Source organism: Salmo salar, chromosome 20 (genome assembly GCF_965601325.2).
Source record: "Salmo salar chromosome 20, fSalSal1, whole genome shotgun sequence".
Taxonomy (NCBI): Eukaryota; Metazoa; Chordata; class Actinopteri; order Salmoniformes; family Salmonidae; genus Salmo; species Salmo salar.
In genome coordinates this window covers 54,318,420-54,337,500 of record NC_138310.1, presented here as the reverse complement: position 1 = coordinate 54,337,500, position 19,081 = coordinate 54,318,420, and the positions used below count along the sequence as shown (strand labels likewise).

The 19,081-nt window shown below is 43.1% G+C and overlaps 1 protein-coding gene across 7 annotated transcripts in view; it reads right to left on the bottom strand.

Moving 5' to 3' along the window:
• LOC106580818 (SID1 transmembrane family member 2) overlaps positions 1–18,301 on the bottom strand; it is a 26,136-nt gene extending 7,835 nt beyond the window's left edge. Inside the window, exons 1-20 of one of the 7 annotated variants that reach the window (XM_014162278.3) lie at positions 17,525–18,301; positions 17,049–17,173; positions 14,002–14,166; positions 13,590–13,635; positions 13,001–13,102; positions 10,364–10,447; positions 10,038–10,203; positions 9,789–9,882; positions 9,616–9,674; positions 9,360–9,371; positions 8,617–8,664; positions 8,186–8,260; positions 7,907–7,969; positions 7,383–7,501; positions 6,561–6,634; positions 6,281–6,347; positions 6,004–6,077; positions 5,782–5,905; positions 1,180–1,297; positions 791–927 (exon numbers count right to left, since the gene is read on the bottom strand). In XM_014162278.3, the coding sequence (XP_014017753.1) occupies positions 791–927; positions 1,180–1,297; positions 5,782–5,905; positions 6,004–6,077; positions 6,281–6,347; positions 6,561–6,634; positions 7,383–7,501; positions 7,907–7,969; positions 8,186–8,260; positions 8,617–8,664; positions 9,360–9,371; positions 9,616–9,674; positions 9,789–9,882; positions 10,038–10,203; positions 10,364–10,447; positions 13,001–13,102; positions 13,590–13,635; positions 14,002–14,166; positions 17,049–17,173; positions 17,525–17,746 (1,974 nt within the window). In that variant the 5' untranslated portion in view covers positions 17,747–18,301. Of the gene's footprint in view, positions 1–790; positions 928–1,179; positions 1,298–5,781; positions 5,906–6,003; positions 6,078–6,280; positions 6,348–6,560; positions 6,635–7,382; positions 7,502–7,906; positions 7,970–8,185; positions 8,261–8,616; positions 8,665–9,359; positions 9,372–9,615; positions 9,675–9,759; positions 9,883–10,037; positions 10,204–10,363; positions 10,448–11,926; positions 12,066–13,000; positions 13,103–13,589; positions 13,636–14,001; positions 14,167–17,048; positions 17,174–17,524 lie in introns of those variants that run through there. The other 6 variants (XM_014162274.3, XM_045703622.2, XM_045703623.2 and 3 more) reach the window with 6 other exon arrangements.
• Positions 18,302–19,081: the final 780 nt, after the last annotated feature.

Genomic DNA, 19,081 nt, shown 5'->3' with positions numbered 1-19,081 from the left:
ATAAAAAGCATGCTGGAAAAAAACTTCAAATCGAAAGTCAAAAAAGATGCGGCAGAGGAGAGGCGGGGGCCATTTCAGACCGGAGCCGGGCCTCCGTCCATGGAAATTGATCCAACCACCCAGAAGATATACAAGATGATTCCCCAGCAGTTTGCCCCTCTCCATAACCCCTATGATGACGACAGACAACTTGACCCACCAATACTTTGTAAGCATAAATAACTGTTAAATATCAATGCCTATATGCTACTTCACTACAATGTTACCATTACCAGGCCCTTTACAGCACGTTGCATAAAATATCATAAACCCCAATTCAATTGTTGTACAAAATGGGCACGTAAATGGCCTACTAATAATGAGTTAATTATCATAAAACTCAACAGGATTCAACCCATCTCTAATTATTCTCTGAGGAACTAATATTGGTCTTGCCACAGTAGATATGCTGCCATTTTATCAATTAAACCACCTCAAGTGGCAGTTTAGAATTCATCTCCAATCGAAATGTTTATTTTTTATTAATTGAGCAACAGACTTAAAATTCATCTAGGTTTAAAGTGAAAACTAAACTTAGAGGAAGGATTTCATTTAAAACGAGGTTTAAAATTGGGTGCAACAAGATGAATAGATAAACCTTGATTTAGCCCAGTTTAAGAGTTAATCCATGTTGGTGCAGCCCACCCTATAGATTGTGTACGTCAGAGTCTACTGTTGGGTGTTTGTTGTGTTTCTGTCTTGGTCTCTGTGTGGTGAGTGGTGTGTGGTGAGTGTGTCCCTTGTCACTCACCACTCCTAGCACAGAGAAGAAGATGACAGCAGCCAGACAGGCGTAGGCAGTGTAAGCACTGGCATTGATATCTGGGTGTCTCTTCTGGTACAGTTTTAACACACACAGCCCAGCGATCATATACATGAAGGAGGTGTCTGACCGACAGGGAGATCGAGGAGGAAAGGGTGACATTAATGACATTTGTTACAGTACAGAATATCTTCCAGTACAGTTATTGGGAAGTAGCCAGAGTCCCAGATCTGTTTGTGCCGTCCGGCAGTCAAAGCAATGCATTTGGCATGACAATATGAACCGATCTGGGACTGATTGAGAAACCCATCTATTGAGGATCTGTGTTACAGTATCTTCAGGATCTTCCAATTAGCCAACCATGACATTAGTCTCACCGAACTGGAAGTTGGTGTAGTTGGGGCAAACGTGGTAGCAGGCACTCAGCAGTCCCTCCATCATCAGAGCTGTGCCCATGGCGTAGAACAACCCAAAGTGCTTAGGGATGCCACACTCCTGGAGACCAGCAGAGAGGGAGAGAAAGAGGCTCAAAATTATATCAATAAAATTGTCACTAGCTAGGTTTCCACCCAATTGGTGACAGATTTTCATGCAAATATTCAATATGCGCATTTTCCCACCAGAGATCGGTATCCATCAAATTGACTTGTTGTGGATAAAAGGCTTTGTATGATAATGTAGTGAAAAGAGGAAAAATATTCACATCCAATGTTCATGCTTCTAGAGGTTATTTAAGTAGGTGTGTTTCACAGTGGTGTATGACCTGACAAAGATCCCACTGGGATCGAAACTTTGTCTTTATTGTGCGTCTGATTAACTCACCCTAGGAGCATTCCAGAGTTGTGGACCTTGCTTTTTTCTTTGATAATGTAGTACACATGAAAATTACTTTTGCGGTTAAATTCCCATGTACAGAATAAAATATACAAGTTAAAATGGCTTTCCATTGCATTTTCAACCCTACTGATGGTTTTGTCACAAAAAAAAAAAAGTTGCGTTATATAGTGAATGTGTCCACTCTGGTCTTGGCACGAGCGCTGTAGCCAACAGCTTGCAGATACAGTGCAGGCATAGCCGACATGAGATTTTATGGACAAAAGAGCGATCATTTGTATTTGTCAAATGGCAGCCAAGCATCGATCATCGTGTCACCAGAATAAGATATTTATTGGAAAGGAGCCTCAAGCTCATCACCGTGCACTTTCACCACCCTGTGAAGTTCATAACTTATTTAACCCGTAGCCTAATAAAACACATGCTTTCCCTAATCATAGCGGGAGGACCACACAAGATATCATTGCATGACTCCAAGTTTACTTCGATATGATGTAAACTTCTACCGCAATTTCCCACCGGATAATTCATTTTACCTACATAAAACCACCACAAAACTCACCTTGTCTAGCGTATTTACAGTGGAAGTCGGAAGTTTACATAAACCTTAGCCAAATACATTTAAACTCAGTTTTTCAAAATTCCATGTCTTAGGTCAGTTAGGATCACCACTTTATTTTAAGAATGTGAAATGTCAGAATAATAGTAGAGAGAATGATTTATTTCAACTTTTATTTCTTTCATCACATTCCCAGTGGGTCAGAAGTTTACATACACTCAATTATTATTTGGTAGCATTGCCTTTAAATTGTTTAACTTGGGCCAAACGTGTCGGGTAGCCTTCCACAACCTTCCCACAGTAAGTTGAGTGAATTTTGGCCCATTCCTCCTGACAGAGTTGGTGTAACTGAGTCAGGTTTGTAGGCCTCCTTGCTCGCACACGCTTTTCAGTTCTGCCTACAAATTTTCGATGGGATTGAGGTCAGGGCTTTGTGAAGGCCACTCCAATACCTTGACTTTGTTGTCCATAAGCCATTTTGCCACAACTTTGGAAGTATGCTTGGGGTCATTGTCCATTTAGAAGACCCATTTGCGACCAAGCTTTAACTTCCTGACTGATGTCTTGAGATGTTGCTTCAATATATCCACACAATTATCCTACCTCATCAGGCCATCTATTTTGTGAAGTGCACCAGTCCCTCCTGCAGAAATGCACCCCCACAACATGATGCTGCCACCCCTATGCTTCACGGTTGGGATGGTGTTCTTCGGGTTGCAAGCCTCCCGCTTTTTCTTCCAAACATAACGATGGTCATTATGGCCAAACAGTTATATTTTTGTTTTATCAGACCAGAGGACATTTGTCCAAAAAGTACGATCTTTGTCCCCATTTGCAGTTGTAAACCGTAGTCTGGCTTTTTTTATGGCGGTTTTGGGGGAGCACTGGCTTCTTCCTTGCTGAGCGGCCTTTCAGGTTATGTCGATATAGGACTCGTTTTACTGTGGATATAGATACTTTTGTCCCTGTTTCCTCCAGCATCTTCACAAGGTCCTTTGCTGTTGTTCTGGGATTGATTTGCACTTTTCGCACAAAAGTACATTCATCTCTAGGAGACAGAACACATCTCCTTCCTGAGCGGTATGACGGCTGCATGGTACCATGGTGTTTATACTTGCGTACTATCGTTTGTACAGATGAACATGGTATCTTCAGGCATTTGGAAATTGCTCCCGTGGATGAACCAGACTGAGGTCTAGGCTGATTTCTTTTGATTTTCCCATGATGTCAAGCAAAGAGGCACCGAGTTTGAAGGTACAGTGGGGGAAAAAAGTATTTAGTCAGCCACCAATTGTGCAAGTTCTCCCACTTAAAAGATGAGAGAGGCCTGTAATTTTCATCATAGGTACACTTCAACTATGACAGACAAAATGAGAAAAAAAAATCCAGAAAATCACATTGTAGGATTTGTTATGAATTTATTTGCAAATTATGGTGGAAAATAAGTATTTGGTCAATAACAAAAGTTTATCTCAATACTTTGTTATATACCCTTTGTTGGCAATGACACAGGTCAAACGTTTTCTGTAAGTCTTCACAAGGTTTTCACACACTGTTGCTGGTATTTTGGCCCATTCCTCCATGCAGATCTCCTCTAGAGCAGTGATGTTTTGGGGCTGTCGCCGGGCAACACGGACTTTCAACTCCCTCCAAAGATTTTCTATGGGGTTGAGATCTGGAGACTGGCTAGGCCACTCCAGGACCTTGAAATGCTTCTTACGAAGCCACTCCTTCATTTTTTGCAGAAAAACAGCCCCAAAGCATGATGTTTCCACCCCCCATGCTTCACAGTAGGTATGGTGTTCTTTGGATGCAACTCAGCATTCTTTGTCCTCCAAACACGACGAGTTGAGATTTTACCAAAAAGTTATATTTTGGTTTCATCTGACCATATGACATTCTCCCAATCCTCTTCTGGATCATCCAAATGCTCTCTAGCAAACTTCAGACGGGCCTGGACATGTACTGGCTTAAGCAGGGGGACACGTCTGGCACTGCAGGATTTGAGTCCCTGGTGGCATAGTGTGTTACTGATGGTAGGCTTTGTTACTTTGGTCCCAGCTCTCTGCAGGTCATTCACTAGGTCCCCCCGTGTGGTTCTGGGATTTTTGCTCACCGTTCTTGTGATCATTTTGACCCCACGGGTGAGATCTTGCGTGGAGCCCCAGATCGAGGGAGATTATCAGTGGTCTTGTATGTCTTCCATTTCCTAATAATTGCTCCCACAGTTGATTTCTTCAAACCAAGCTGCTTACCTATTGCAGATTCAGTCTTCCCAGCCTGGTGCAGGTCTACAATTTTGTTTCTGGTGTCCTTTGACAGCTCTTTGGTCTTGGCCATAAGTGGAGTTTGGAGTGTGACTGTTTGAGGTTGTGGACATGTGTCTTTTATACTGATAACAAGTTCAAACAGGTGCCATTAATACAGGTAACAAGTGGAGGACAGAGGAGCCTCTTAAAGAAGAAGTTACAGGTCTGTGAGAGCCAGAAATCTTGCTTGTTTGTAGGTGACCAAATACTTATTTTCCACCATAATTTGCAAATAAATTCATTAAAAATCCTACAATGTGATTTTCTGAATTTTGTTTTCTAATTTTGTCTGTCATAGTTGACGTGTACCTATGACGAAAATTACAGGCCTCTCTCATCTTTTTATTAAGTGGGAGAACTTGCACAATTGGTGGCTGACTAAATACTTTTTTTCCCCACTGTAGGTCTTGGAATACATCCACAGGTACACCTCCAATTGACTCAAATTATGTCAATTAGCCTATCAGAAGCTTCTAAAGTCATGACATAAACAGCTTGGAAAATTCCAGAAAATTAAAGGCACAGTCAACTTAGTGTATGTAAACTTCTGACCCACTGGAATTGTGAATTATAAGTTAAGTAATCTGTCTGTAAACAATTGTTGGAAAAATGACTTGGGTCATGCACAAAGCAGATGTCCTAACCGACTTGACAAAACTATAGTTTGTTTAACAAGAAATTTGTGGAGTGGTTGAAAAATGTGTTAATGACTCCAACCTAAGTGTATGTAAACTTTCGACTTCAACTGTAGTTTTGTCGACGTTTGGAAAGTTTACTGACAAATTTGCGGTTTACATCAGGCATCTCATGAAATGTTTTATACCACATGTACTTAAGTTTGGATGGAAACCTGCTTACTGGTATGGAACGTTCCTTAGTGTATAGGAAATATCATTTTGGACAAAACCCTCACGTCAACATCATGGGAGGTGATATGAATTCCATACATGGAAATACCAATATGAGCATTTCATGTTCTATTGTTTACCCCACTGCTATAATAACCTATCTGTACTATCTGTACCAGGGGTTGGTTTAGAGGTTGTGTTGCCACCCCTGGAACACATATTGCCCCTGGAGGTAGCGGTTCGATCCCCCAGTTCCGCCACTCACACTCTGTATTTCATCACATACTCTAATCTACACCTGTCAATAAAAGAAACTAGGATTATTGCCACCATAGGTGTGTTCAACGCCCTACCTGTCATCCAAAAACACTACAAAATACCCCCCAAAATATGGAAAAACAAAAGCACCATCTCAGTTTGATCTCTCACCAGTGCGTTGAGGTCATTGCGGTCCAGCGCCCTGCTGTGGATGATGTCTCTCTGCAGCACGATGAGCAAGAAGAGGAGGCCCAGCATCACGTAACCAAGGTTACTCAGTATGTTGTTGAAGGCACTGCACGCCAGAGGGTAGAGAATGGATGTCATGAATGATACAAGTCATACATTACATGCACAGCCATAGGTGTTTCCCCTTATGACACACACACACACCTCAGATTCCCCAGGGGGTGTGCACACAGGAAGTTGTAGTAGCAGATGTCCTGATTTCCTGTCACGTTGACAACCTGGAGGAGAGAGGAAAATGTCAACAACAACACACTACCCACCCACCCACCACGTGTGGATTCTACAGTCATATCTACTCACTCGAAGCCAATTCCTTTACACACTACAAATGCACTCGTTATAACTCTGTAATAATGTAGCCATTTCTGTAATAATGTAGTAAATCCGCAGTTGGAGTGTGAATGAGGGTAGCACACAGTACCGTTTGATAAGTGATGACCAGCTGGATGACAGGGAGGGCGTAGAACACACCTATGGTGGCAATATTCCTGAGGAGAGGAACACTGACATTAACTGCCATGACACTGACAGTTGTATGATTACTGTACAATCCGACTGATACAAAACAAACCTACACCCTGTCCAAAGAAGCAATTGTTATCATGCATTTGACTAAAGTACTGATAGAGTGGAGGGTGCCATAGGGTTATAGCCCCCAGCATTGATGTACAGATTTTGAGGCAACTCTCCGTCCCACTCACCAGAAGTAGATCTGGTACTTTTTACTCAGAACCCTCTTGTCCTTGCGAGCGAGGTCCGACACACACAGGTACTTCTGCAAAAGGACAAGCGACCACAAGAGTTTCATTGGGAGGGAAAAACGAAATAAAAACAACAGAGGATAAAGATAATATTGAGTGATACACAGGGGAGGCGAGGTAGAGGGGGATGGATGGATGAGAGGTAGAGGGGAAGGGATGGATGAGAGGTAGAGGGGGAAGGGATGGATGGAAGGTAGAGGGGGAGGGGATGGATGAGAGGTAGAGGGGAAGGGATGGATGGAAGGTAGAGGGGGAGGGGATGGATGAGAGGTAGAGGGGAAGGGATGGATGAGAGGTAGAGGGATGGATGAGAGGTAGAGGGGGAAGGGAGGGATGGATGAGAGGTAGAGGGGGAAGGGATGGATGGAAGGTAGAGGGGGAGGGGATGGATGAGAGGTAGAGGGGGAAGGGATGGATGGAAGGTAGAGGGGGAGGGGATGGATGAGAGGTAGAGGGGAAGGGATGGATGAGAGGTAGAGGGGAAGGGATGGATGAGAGGTAGAGGGGGAGGGGATGGATGAGAGATAGAGGGGAAGGGATGGATGAGAGGTAGAGGGGGAAGGAAGGGATGGATGAGAGGTAGAGGGATGGATGAGAGGTAGAGGGGGAAGGGAGGGATGGATGAGAGGTAGAGGGATGGATGAGAGGTAGAGGGGGAAGGGAGGGATGGATGAGAGGTAGAGGGGGAAGGGAGGGATGGATGAGAGGTAGAGGGATGGATGAGAGGTAGAGGGGGAGGGATGGAGGAGGGATGGGCCAGACCTTGGTGCGGACGATGTTCTTGTCCGAGTCGATGTCGGCCAACGTGTCATAGTCATCCTCCTCTATTGAGCTCAGAGACTCCTGTCGACTACGGCCTGTAACGCTCTCCAATGAACGCTCTGAGAGAGAGGAAACAGTAACTACCTTTACAGTATGTCAGCGACTGAGGGTTATATTTCTCGATTTTATCGTTTTTGTTGGTTTTACGGCTTGGATTTTTATTTTTTTTTTATATGATTTGGGACGTATTCAATAGATTTGTGGTTCTGGCCAATGACGCATTCCTGATAATCACAAAATGTATCATTGAAATTGTTCTCGACATTCAATCATTATCTCTGCGTACAGTCAAACATGATTGTTGACCATATGTGATCGTTTTGGTCTCCGTCTGTGGTCATCAGAGCATTAAATTACATCAAAAGGCGGATAGATCTTGAACACATTCCGAAGTGATTGACATGGTGCTGATTTATACAGTGAAGGGATGCGATTGGCTGGCTGATTAAGGCAGTGAGTGTCACCAATGCAGATGGCTACGTGGTGGATGGCAGTTAGGAATGGTCTGCGTTTCAAAGTCTCCTGTCCTGATAAACAAACACAAATAAACCAATAAGAAACAAGAGCACTCCGCAGCCCTCCAATCAAGAGCCAGTTTGGTGGTGAAATGCTGTGCAACATTACTCGAAGACTGATTTTGTGCTATGTGGACCCCATTGTGTGTATTTGCACATCTGTGTTTGTACAGTATTGGAGTGTATATGTGTAATTATGCGTCTGTATTTGGTCATCCTGCTCCATACCCATGTATCCGTAGTTGGCATCTGATGCTATGCTGTCTGTGATGGCCTCTGAGCTCAATGTGCTGGCGTTGTCCGCTGTAGAAACAATAGCAGAGAGAAACAACATTAAAGAGTGCTTGAAGTGGTGTAAGTATTCACTAAGGCTGTGTCCCAATTCTCTCTCCTTCCTCCCAAAGTGTTCACTTCCCTTCACTGATTTAAAGGAAATGACTGGTAAAAGAAATATGGTGAAAAGTGCAACTAGTCCATGACTCCCCCAATCCAATGCTTTTAGATTTGTGGGAAGTAGTGAAGGAGTGCACATTCACGAGGAGACACACAACAGAACTGGAGCAGTGAAAGCCGTCTTCCCCAGCTGTCAATATTTAACTCAAAACCTTTCAAACATCGTCACACTTGTAATGTAAATGAGCACACACATACACACTCACCAAAGGAGCCGTATTCATAGGGGGAGACTGGAGTCACACTTGGCTTTCCTGTGGTAACAGGTAGAGATAATGTCACAAACACACACCAAACACATGCCACCATAGCCGTTAGTAGTGTACACACAACCACAGCATCTAGATGAATGGTTAGTTAGAGAGGACACCATGCCCTGTGGGTTCAGAGACAAGGTTGAAACGTGAGGCAAGGGTTAATGCACGGGTGCTAATCAGTACCCTAGGGTGTGAGTCCAACGGGAGAAAAATAAGTCCATTTCAGTCAAACTCCCATTGGAACCAAACCATAATATCATCCAATGCATGGCGACGGGCATGGCAGAAGCATATTAGTCATCCCCCACCATGACAAGTGTTTGTGACTGGACAATGCTGTGAAGTCAGGCAACTCAGGAAGTAAACCGAAATTCCAATTCAATAATTGAAAAAGGGGTTTCTATTTTCAATGACTCCTCAATAAAACTGCAAAGGAGAATATATTTATTTCAAATGTTTTTTTCCATATTTTAAACCGAAATCACTTCCTGATTTCAAATTGACACCCAACTGTGGTGAAGGTCATTCATTAGACATGTATGATTCCTCATCCACCCAGATCATACTGGTGATAATGACTGTGAGATGGGTGTAACAATCTATATAGCGTGCACGAAGGGTAATAAGTAGTGTGACATTGTGAGAGAAGCTCAGACACATGCAATATCTCACTACTCCAACTCCATTCTTACCCAGTAGAGAGGCTGAGCCAAAGAGTAGCATGGGGAGAAAGCATGAGGAGAAAGCGAGACAAATTCAATACACAAAGACATAGAAAACCTAGAGAAATAGATCAGTAATCCTTCATCTGATGCGGCAACTGTTCATGGTTCGCATCCATCTTAAACTCGTTTTAAATCTTAAACACAGAGTTAGTTCTCTTCACTGTACACCTCTCTGAAAACAAAATACAACGGAGTGTGCCGTTGTAGTGGGTTGCTGGGATACCTGTCTCCGCGGGTGACATGTCCGCTGGGTTCAGAAGCCCCTCCCTCCTCCTGTGCATCCTGACCAGAGAAAAGACCCAGAGAGAGAGGGAGACACTTGAGTTCCAAAGCTTCTATATGACAGTGTATGAAATAATGTACTTACTGTATACGACAGTAACGCGATCGACAGACCTCTTGTTCTCCACACAGGCCACCAGGAAGGTGAGCAGGTAGAAGGAGAGGAAGATGCCCAGGCAGAACAGCATGCCCATCACATACACATCCGCTGAGACGGAGGGGGGGGGGGGGTGTAGAGGGAGGGAGAGGAGGGAGAAAGGAAGAGAGAGAGAGGTGTTGGAGAGAAACAGAGACAAATAGAACACTTCTCTCTGCTACATTGGGAATGATGTACTGTTTGGTCCGCCTGGCTGAGTGACTCACAGTTGATGGCGGGCGAGACGACCACGTCCAGAGTTTTACTGCGGTTGCCGGCATCAATGAGTTCATCTGGACGGAGGGGGTAGAAGCGCAGGGGACCCCCACATGCCTCGTCCTCCGTCTTCACCACCACCACCACATAGAAACTGTTACTGGGGAAGTCCTTCCTCTGAGAGCCACGAGAGAAAAGGGGAGAGGGGAACAAGAGAGAGAGAGAGAGAGAGAGAGAGTAGATTAAATGGTTGCCCATTGTGGCAAGTGAGTTGTAAACATTCATTTATTGATCAATTACCTGATCTCTCCAGTGCGTGTGTGTGTGTGTATTCTACCTGGACAGTGATGGCAGCTGTCTTGGTCATGGTTTGATACATTCCAATGAAGGCCACGTTGTTATCCAAGTCATACACTGGGCACTGATAAGGTAGAACACAGCATTTAGCAATCAGAGAGGAATGAGTGTCTGTCTGTCTGTCTGTCTGTCTGTCTGTCTGTCTGTCTGTCTGTCTGTCTGTCTGTGTGTATCTGCCTGAGCAAAGAACAGGTGCAGCCACGGCTAATGTGATTTCCACGGCAACGGGCACCTCTGCACTCCCCATCAAGTGTGTGGAATGGAGATTTCTATATTGGCCTACATTTCAGGGACACCCCCAATGTGAGCTATTACACACCAGACAGAGCTTTACATAGCGTTTTAGTAACACCTCTCTTTCACAGCTTTAAGCTGCTTTAGGGTAGATCCTGTGCATTTCCCAAGCTCATTCACAGCTGTCTAGTGGTTGCTGGGGTGCTCAGAATGAACTCAACACTGCCCTTGTGTGGTGAATCGGAGGCTAGCCATTGGAGACAGGCTGAGGGACCACAGTTCAGTGATGTCATGTGAGGTCAGTGGATGCAGGTCATGGTAAGGTCATGGCTGTATTCATTAGGGTACACCATAGCAAAACGTTTTGCAACAGAAAACTTAAACAACTGTTTATTTTAGCGTTTCTGAACAGTCCCTCCCCGTTTTAGTTCGCTTACTTCCGATTGGTGTCTAACAGAGTTGTGGACTCGAAGTCACATGACTTGAGACTCTATATAAAATAAAATAACTTGAGACTTGACTTGGAGCCTCAAGACTCGGGACTCGACTTTGACTTGAGACTGATGACTTGAATTTGTCTGGCCAGGTTTTGTATTGTTTTGTCTGTCACTCATTTTGTGGAAGAGAGTCTACGTCGATTATTCCACACACAGCCAGAGACAGTACCCGCAGCATCGCCCTTGCAAAAAACCCTGCCACAGATTGGCTAGTGAAACGCACACTCGGCACTCTGACTGGATCAGCAAACTGTCAATCAACACAGGCTGGGTGAGCTAGCAGAAATGTTGCTGATTTGCTGTACAAGCTATAGGATCGGGTGCAGCGCAAACATCAAACTGTAAATAAATACATCTGCAGCTGCAAAAATTGTTCGGTGATCAAGAATATGAACTGTTTACATTGCAAGATAATCAGCAATGGGGCAACAATTACTAGCATAAGCCTACAGGTCTTTAGGTATGTAACAATTGCTTTAACTTATGAAGATTGCATTTGGAATTTGTTGTTAAAATTAATTATAACTGTGGCGAAGACGCTCTCCAAACTCGCGCCAGTGGAGAGTGCTTTTTTCCCCCTGTTGTTGAAATGTTTGCTCTGGCTTTCACACGTCTAAATGCATAGGCCCTACAATAATTGCTAGCGTTTCATCATTAAATCCCCGTAGCGTTGATTACAACAAGTAGACATTTTTAATTTAACCTTTATTTAACTAGGCAAGTCAGTCAAGAACAAATTCTTATTTACTTATAATGACGGCCTATGTTTGATAGGACTACGATACATTTTCATTTAGCCAACCATTTCTTACCCTCAGTGGAGTGATGTTTATTTAATTCAATGTATGGTTTCCTTTGTTCATATTTTCCCGGGTTATGTCGGAGTTCCGTGTCTGTGTCCTATGGCCGCGTTCAAAACAACAGGGAACTCGGAACTCTCCGACTTCAGTGCGTTCAAGACAATTGGGAACTCGGGCCTCTTTCACTGACGTCATGATTTGACCTCAAATTCTTTCGAGTTGTCTTGAAAGCACCATTAGTCTCTGTCATTCTGGTTGTGCATAATATGAGTGTGCAGGCCTCATAAAATAGGCTTTGGAGTCAGAACGTTGAATAAGATCAAAGGATTGTTCCATGTATGCGTGGTGTTGAAATATCATTAACTCTGATTAAGAGGAATGTAGCAATGTGGAAATGGATGTGGAAATTGCCTTTTACATTGTAGAACCAGTTTATTGGTTGTAATTGCCAATTGGGTAATTGTATGGTCCTGGGGGCCAAGTGCTTATATTATTTATGCAGACCTACCTGTTTGAGCTCCTGTTAGACAGAATCGACTTGGTTTCTCAAGGGGAGGCTGTACAGTCTTTACCTGTGTCCGTTCAGATAGGACAGGTTAAGCCTGATACAGAGGCTGTTTCTTTTGGACTACTGACCATGTATATTTGGTCAATCTACTTGTATATTTTGTATGATATGGTACTTTCACCACAGGATCACCAAGATTTGTAAATAAATGTACACTGTGAACACGTCAACCTGCCTTGCCTTCTGCTGATGGCATGCCCTCACGACTGCTACACGGTCTCTATTTTGCAATGACATGGGATTATTAAAATGTGTCGCAGACACAATAATGAAAAGGGCTGTCTGGTAGCCTCAATAAATATACACATATTTGTAGCTGAACAAGTCATGGCATGTATAGATTTTTTTTACTTGACTTGAGATTTGAAAACGTATGACTTGACTTGCTCTTAGAACGCACAACTTGGACTTGACTCGAGACTTGACCCGTTCTACTTGGGACTCGACTTGAGACTCGGATCTTGTGACTTGGTCCCACCTCTGGTGCCTAATGAACAGGTTTGGTCAAGTTAGTTTACCTGGATGTCCTGGATGGACATGACAGAGCACGGAAAGGTCATCTCAGAGTTGACCTTGACGATGGCCGTGTCCACTCCGTCAGGGAACACATATTTGAAGTACTGAGAGAGAAAAACAAAGTTAGAATAAAAAAAGGATCACATATTTATTGGAACTAAGTCCTAAATCAGCCGAGTGAAAGAAATATATATATTTTTTAAAGAATTCAAGCAATCTTCCTAACAATACTATTCTATTATGTTGATAGATGTACCGTTTTGAAAGGGCAAATCTTGCGTCGAATACAAACGCACAACATGTGCACACACAAAATGTATGACGTAACAATATCAATTTTCTCCTGTCTCTTTCTCTCCATCTCTGTCACGCAACAGCTCAACAGATCAGCCACACACATTTGTTCTTTAATATCACTCCCCTTCTTGGCCCTGGCCTTTAGACTTAGGCACAGTAAAGAGGTAGTACCCAACTGTCTTCTCCACCCACGCACACCTCTCATGGTCACGTGCAGTATAAGGGTTTCACGGGAAATGTGCTATGTGCGTATGTACGCACGTGTGCATCGGAGTGAGTGGCTATGTTTCTTACCTGGGGTTGGGATGGTGAGGCAGTGAAGCTGAACTTTTTGTCTGTACTGTAATGAAGAAGACAAGAAACACTCAACAAATACAACAGCCATATTAGCCAGTCAGGTCACATACGCAGTATGCCATCTCTACTCTATAAGTGATGCTGCTACACAAGGTGTGTCTTGGCCTTGCTGTACAAATAGGCAGTCACGATTGTGTGTATGCAAAAAGGCCGCATTCAATGCAAATTAGACCAGCTCTACACAATTGCATAATAGTGATATAAAATATGATGACTCAGAGTATTGAATACGTACTGCTGTGGGAGGCTGTGTAAGGCATGTAGCTCTACAACCAGATATGAGGTATCATGTATTTGCTCGGCTAGCTAGCTAGCATAAAGGGAATGATCCCTGATGAAGATGACTCACTGCAGGGTGAAGCTGTCCACGCGGCTGATCCTCAGCTGGTAGTGGGTGCCCAAGCTGGACAGGGTGGACACGTCCACAAAGAAGTACTGGGTCTCGGTGAGGGTGCGGGTAGGGGGCTGGCAAAGCGTTCGGCCCACATGGGCATAGGGGTACTTCCTCTGGTACCTTTGGCGGGGGGGAAGAGATATCACTTCTCCACTCATTTTCGTTGAGGTCAGAAGACCTCTTTTATAAGGGAGACCTGGCCAAGAGGGTAGCTCAATATACAAATCATGATCACATGGGCTCATAGAACATAAAAGGCCTGTATTAGACTAGGGGCATGTCCAAAATTGCACCTTAATGCCTAAGTAGTACCATAATTGCACTACTTTTGAGCAGGGTCCATAAGGAATGTAGGGTGCCATTTCATAAGCCATTTTAAGGTTGAACTAAACAACCATGACCATTGCAGACCGCTCATAACATGGCGGTAACTGATGATAACAACAGGATGATAAGAATGAACCACTGCTAAAAAAGGGATTGAATTGGCCTGTTGAATTGTGTCAACTACAGTCCCACAAAAAACGGTGTTAATGACAGAAAAACCAACAGTCTGCAACTTCCCAAAACACAACAACCTAGCTAGTACTGTAATTATGGCTAGTGTCTATGGGAAATTAGGCCTATGCTTTATGTTTATGTGGAAGTGAAAGCTCAAGGTTCAACGATGACTCACTCTCAACTAGATGGCTTTACCACCCGACACAGGTGTTCTGGTATTGTGCAAGTCCGTGGATTATGTTACACCATGAAAGACAGGCTACTGTAGTGTTCCCCAAACACGGTCCTCGCGACCCCAAGGGGTGCACGTTTCTTTTTTTTTCTTTTTTTAACAAAATGTGCACCACTTGGGGTCCAGAGGATCCGAGTTTGTAAAAAACCTGGGATACTGTATAATAGAACAAATTATACACTGATCCAACAGGATGGTTCTGCGTGCAGGCTAAACACTTAGACCTAGGCTATATCATATAATAATTAGGGAATGCTTATATAGTCCTGTTTGACTGTATGTACAAGTGGGTAACCTGTACAGGTGTGAAGTGGAAAAGTGTTTTTTGCAGATCCCACTGAGACACTCTCGGAGAGTGGGGTCACGGCCAGGGATCAGCCATTATTGACGGCAACTCTGGAGCAATTAGGGTTTAAGTGCCTTGCTCAAGGGAAGGATGACAGATTTTACCTTGTCGGCTCGGGGATTCAAACAGCAACCTTTCGGTTACAGGGCGAAACAGGATTTGCGGTTTTCTTTTCATGTCTTATTGCCCTGCCATCACTCCCTTCAGTTAACCCATTCAGTACTTCGACTGCACATCTCTCTGTACTGTTTATAATATAGTGAGCTCCAAAAGTTTAGGGACAGTGACACTTTTTTGTTTTGGCTCAGTACCCCAGCAATTTGTAAATGATACATTGACTATGATGTTAAAGTGCAGACTGTCAGCTTTAATTGTAGGGTATTTTCATCCATACTGGGTGAACCGTTTAGAAATTACGGCACTTTTGGTACATAGTCCCCCCCCATTTGAGGGGACCAAAAGTATTGGTATAAATTCACTAATGTATTAAAGTAGAAAAAAAGTTTAGTATTTGGTCCCATATTCCTAGCATACAATGACTACATCAAGCTTGTGACTCTACAAACTTGTTGGATGCATTTACGGTTTGTGTTGGTTGTGTTTCAGATTATTTTCTGCCCAATAGAAATGAATGTTAATAATGTAAGGTGTCATTTTGGAGTCACTTTTAAGAATAGAATATGTTTTTAAACACTTCTACATTAATGTGAATGCGACCATGATTACGGATTAACCTGAATGAATCGTGAATACGGATGAGTGAGACACACAAATATCATACTCCCAAGACATGATAACCTCTCATCATTACAATAACAGGGGAGGTTAGCATTTTATATCATACTCCCAAGACATGATAACCTCTCATCATTACAATAACAGAGGAGGTTAGCATTTTATATCATACTCCCAAGACATGATAACCTCTCATCATTACAATAACAGAGGAGGTTAGCATTTTTTGGGGAGGTATGATATTTGTGCATCATCATTATTCACAATTCATTCAAGATTATCCGTAATCATGGTATCAGCCACACTAATGTAATGTTTAGAAACATATTATATTCTTATTTACAATAAAACTGACTCCAAAATGACACAATACATTATTAACATTCATTTCTATTGGGCACAAAATAATCTGAAACCAAAACAAACCGCAAATGCATCCAACAAGTTTGTAGACTCACAAGCTGGATGTAATCATTGTGTGCTAGGAAAATGGGACCAAATACTAAACTTTTAACTACTTTAATAGACATAAGTGAATTTATCCCAATACTTACAATGGGGGGACTATGGGACAAAAAGTGCTGTCCTTTTTCTAAACGGTTCACCTGATATGGATGAAAATACATTAAAGCTGACAGTCTGAACTTCATGTATCATTTCAAATCCAAAGTGCTGGAGTACAGAGCCAAAACAAACAAAAAATGTGTCACTGTCCCAATACTTTTGGAGCTCATTGTATCTTCACCCGTGACTAAGCCAATATCTAGCCTACATAATGAAGAGAAACACAGCAAAAACAGACCCAAGGAGAAACAAAACCTCTACAATATCTAGGCTACATAACTTCAGTTGTTTTCTTTGACTGAACAATTTAATACCAAAGCATAACCACGCATCGCGCTTCCTTTCCACTCTAGATGAATATGGCCAGCAGTATATTGACATAATAAAATGTGGTGACATAATACAGGGACAGGAACAGGATGTGCCAGGGTTGCGTTCAGTAGGGCACAACGTTGTGGAACGTTGCAGATAGAAATGTCCTGTATAGAGCCGACTTGAGTCCTTATTCTACATGTCAACGATGCAGGTTTGTTCTACATAACACATTGCTTCTGTCTGAACGTTCCACGACATTGTGTCCTACTGAACGCGCCCCCAGGTGTGCCAGTAGGGTAGGCTACTCACAGTCCACGCAGTATGAGGGGGACCTGGAAGGAGAGCACGGCCTGCTTCTGTCTGACCACAAACAGGATGGGACTGCTCTCTGCCCCCTCCGACAGTACGTCCACAGTCACACGGACCCCCTCTGTCTGCCAGGGCAGGGCGAGAGAGTGGAGAGGGTTAGAGAAACTCACAGAATCTAAGTAAAACGACATACAGTACATACACACCCATCACAAACATAAACCTGCACACTCAAGTTTTGTATTGATCACTTTTTGCAATCCTATTTTACCATAAAACCAAATTATGCTACTCATAGCAAGACAGTTGTTCAGTGTTCTTCAATCCTAGTACTGGGGACGGAATGCGCAGGTTTAATTCCAGCCCAGTACTAACATGATTGGTTGAAACAGGTGTATTAGCAATAGGCTGTGGGGTCTGTGCAAAAGCAGGTTCGAAGAACAAAGTGGGATTTGTGACCTGAACTATGTACTCACCTTGTTTCGGGAGACGGTGTGATTGAAGGCATAGATGGTTTGGTTGTCACTCGTAACTGTATCGTTGTAGGTAACATCAAACTCTGCATCCTTTTGGACCACCGTTTTAGTTTCTGCTCGTGCGAACCGCAAGTGGGTCACACATAACAACAACAGGGCCACATAACCAAGCTGGAACAAGACTAAAACGGGGCCAAATTTACAACAGCTCCTCAAAACCATTTCCTTGCGATTTGTCAACAATAGCTGTGCTAGCTGATCAAAACGACCTAAATGCACTTACTGGCACGTTGGATGATGATAATAATAGCAATGAATGGCAAACCTACCTAGCTAACTAGACTAGAGAGCTCAGTTGTAATGTATCATTCAAAACAACAGAACAGTTGATAGCGAACGACTAGCTAGTAAAATAATCTAGCCAGCTAGCTACATTTGCTTGCCAATGATTAATGTATTACATTCACACCGCTCCTCCCGTTTCACCATCACCAGCTGGCAAGCTAACCACTCCTCGGTACTGCGACGTAAACTAACGTTAGCTAGACGATAACAACACAGCTACTACTCGCTAGATAGATCCCGAATGATTTAATATCCGCGGTTTTTACAGCTAATGTCATTCGCATTTTATCATTTAGGTTGACATATGCCTGTATAGTGTTGATAATATGAAGTATCGTAAAGTGAACGTTGTTTGCATCTGTTGAATCGACTGACCACGTTTGAGGGGTTAAATCTGTGTCACCCACTCTCTCCCTCTGCACGCAGAAAACAAACCAGGCACGGCGTAGTGAGGTCATTCTTTACGGCGCAAACATAGAAATATCATGCAGATTTTTTTTTATTTAACCTTTATTTAACTAGGCATGTCAGTTAAGAACAAATTCTTATTCACAATGACGGCCTACCAAAAAGCAAAAGGCCTCCTGCGGGGACGGTGCCTGGAATTAAAAAAATAAATACAATATACATATAGGACAAAACACACATCACAACAAGACAGACACAACACTACATAAAGAGAGACCTAAGACAACAACATAACAAGGCAGCAACACATGACAACACAACATGGTAGCAGCACAAAAACGTGGTACAAACATTATTGGGCAAAGTCAACAGCACAAAGGTCAAGAAGGTAGACACAACAATACATCATACAAAGCAGCCACAACTGTCAGTAAGAGTGTCCATGATTGAGTCTTTGAATGAAGAGATTGAGATAAAACTGTCCAGTTTGAGTGTTTGTTGCAGCTCGTTCCAGTCGCTAGATGCAGCGAACTGAAAAGAGGAGCGACCCAGGGATGTGTGCACTTTGGGGACTTTAAACAGCATGTGACTGGCAGAACGGGTGTTGTATGTGGAGAATGAGGGCTGCAGTAGATATCTCAGATAGGGGGAGTGAGGTCTAAGAGGGTTTTATAAATAAGCATCAACCAGTGGGTCTTGTGACGGGTATACAGAGATGACCAGTTTACAGAGGAGTATAGTGTGCAGTGATGTGTCCTATAAGGTGCATTGGTGGCAAATCTGATGGCCGAATGGTAAAGAACA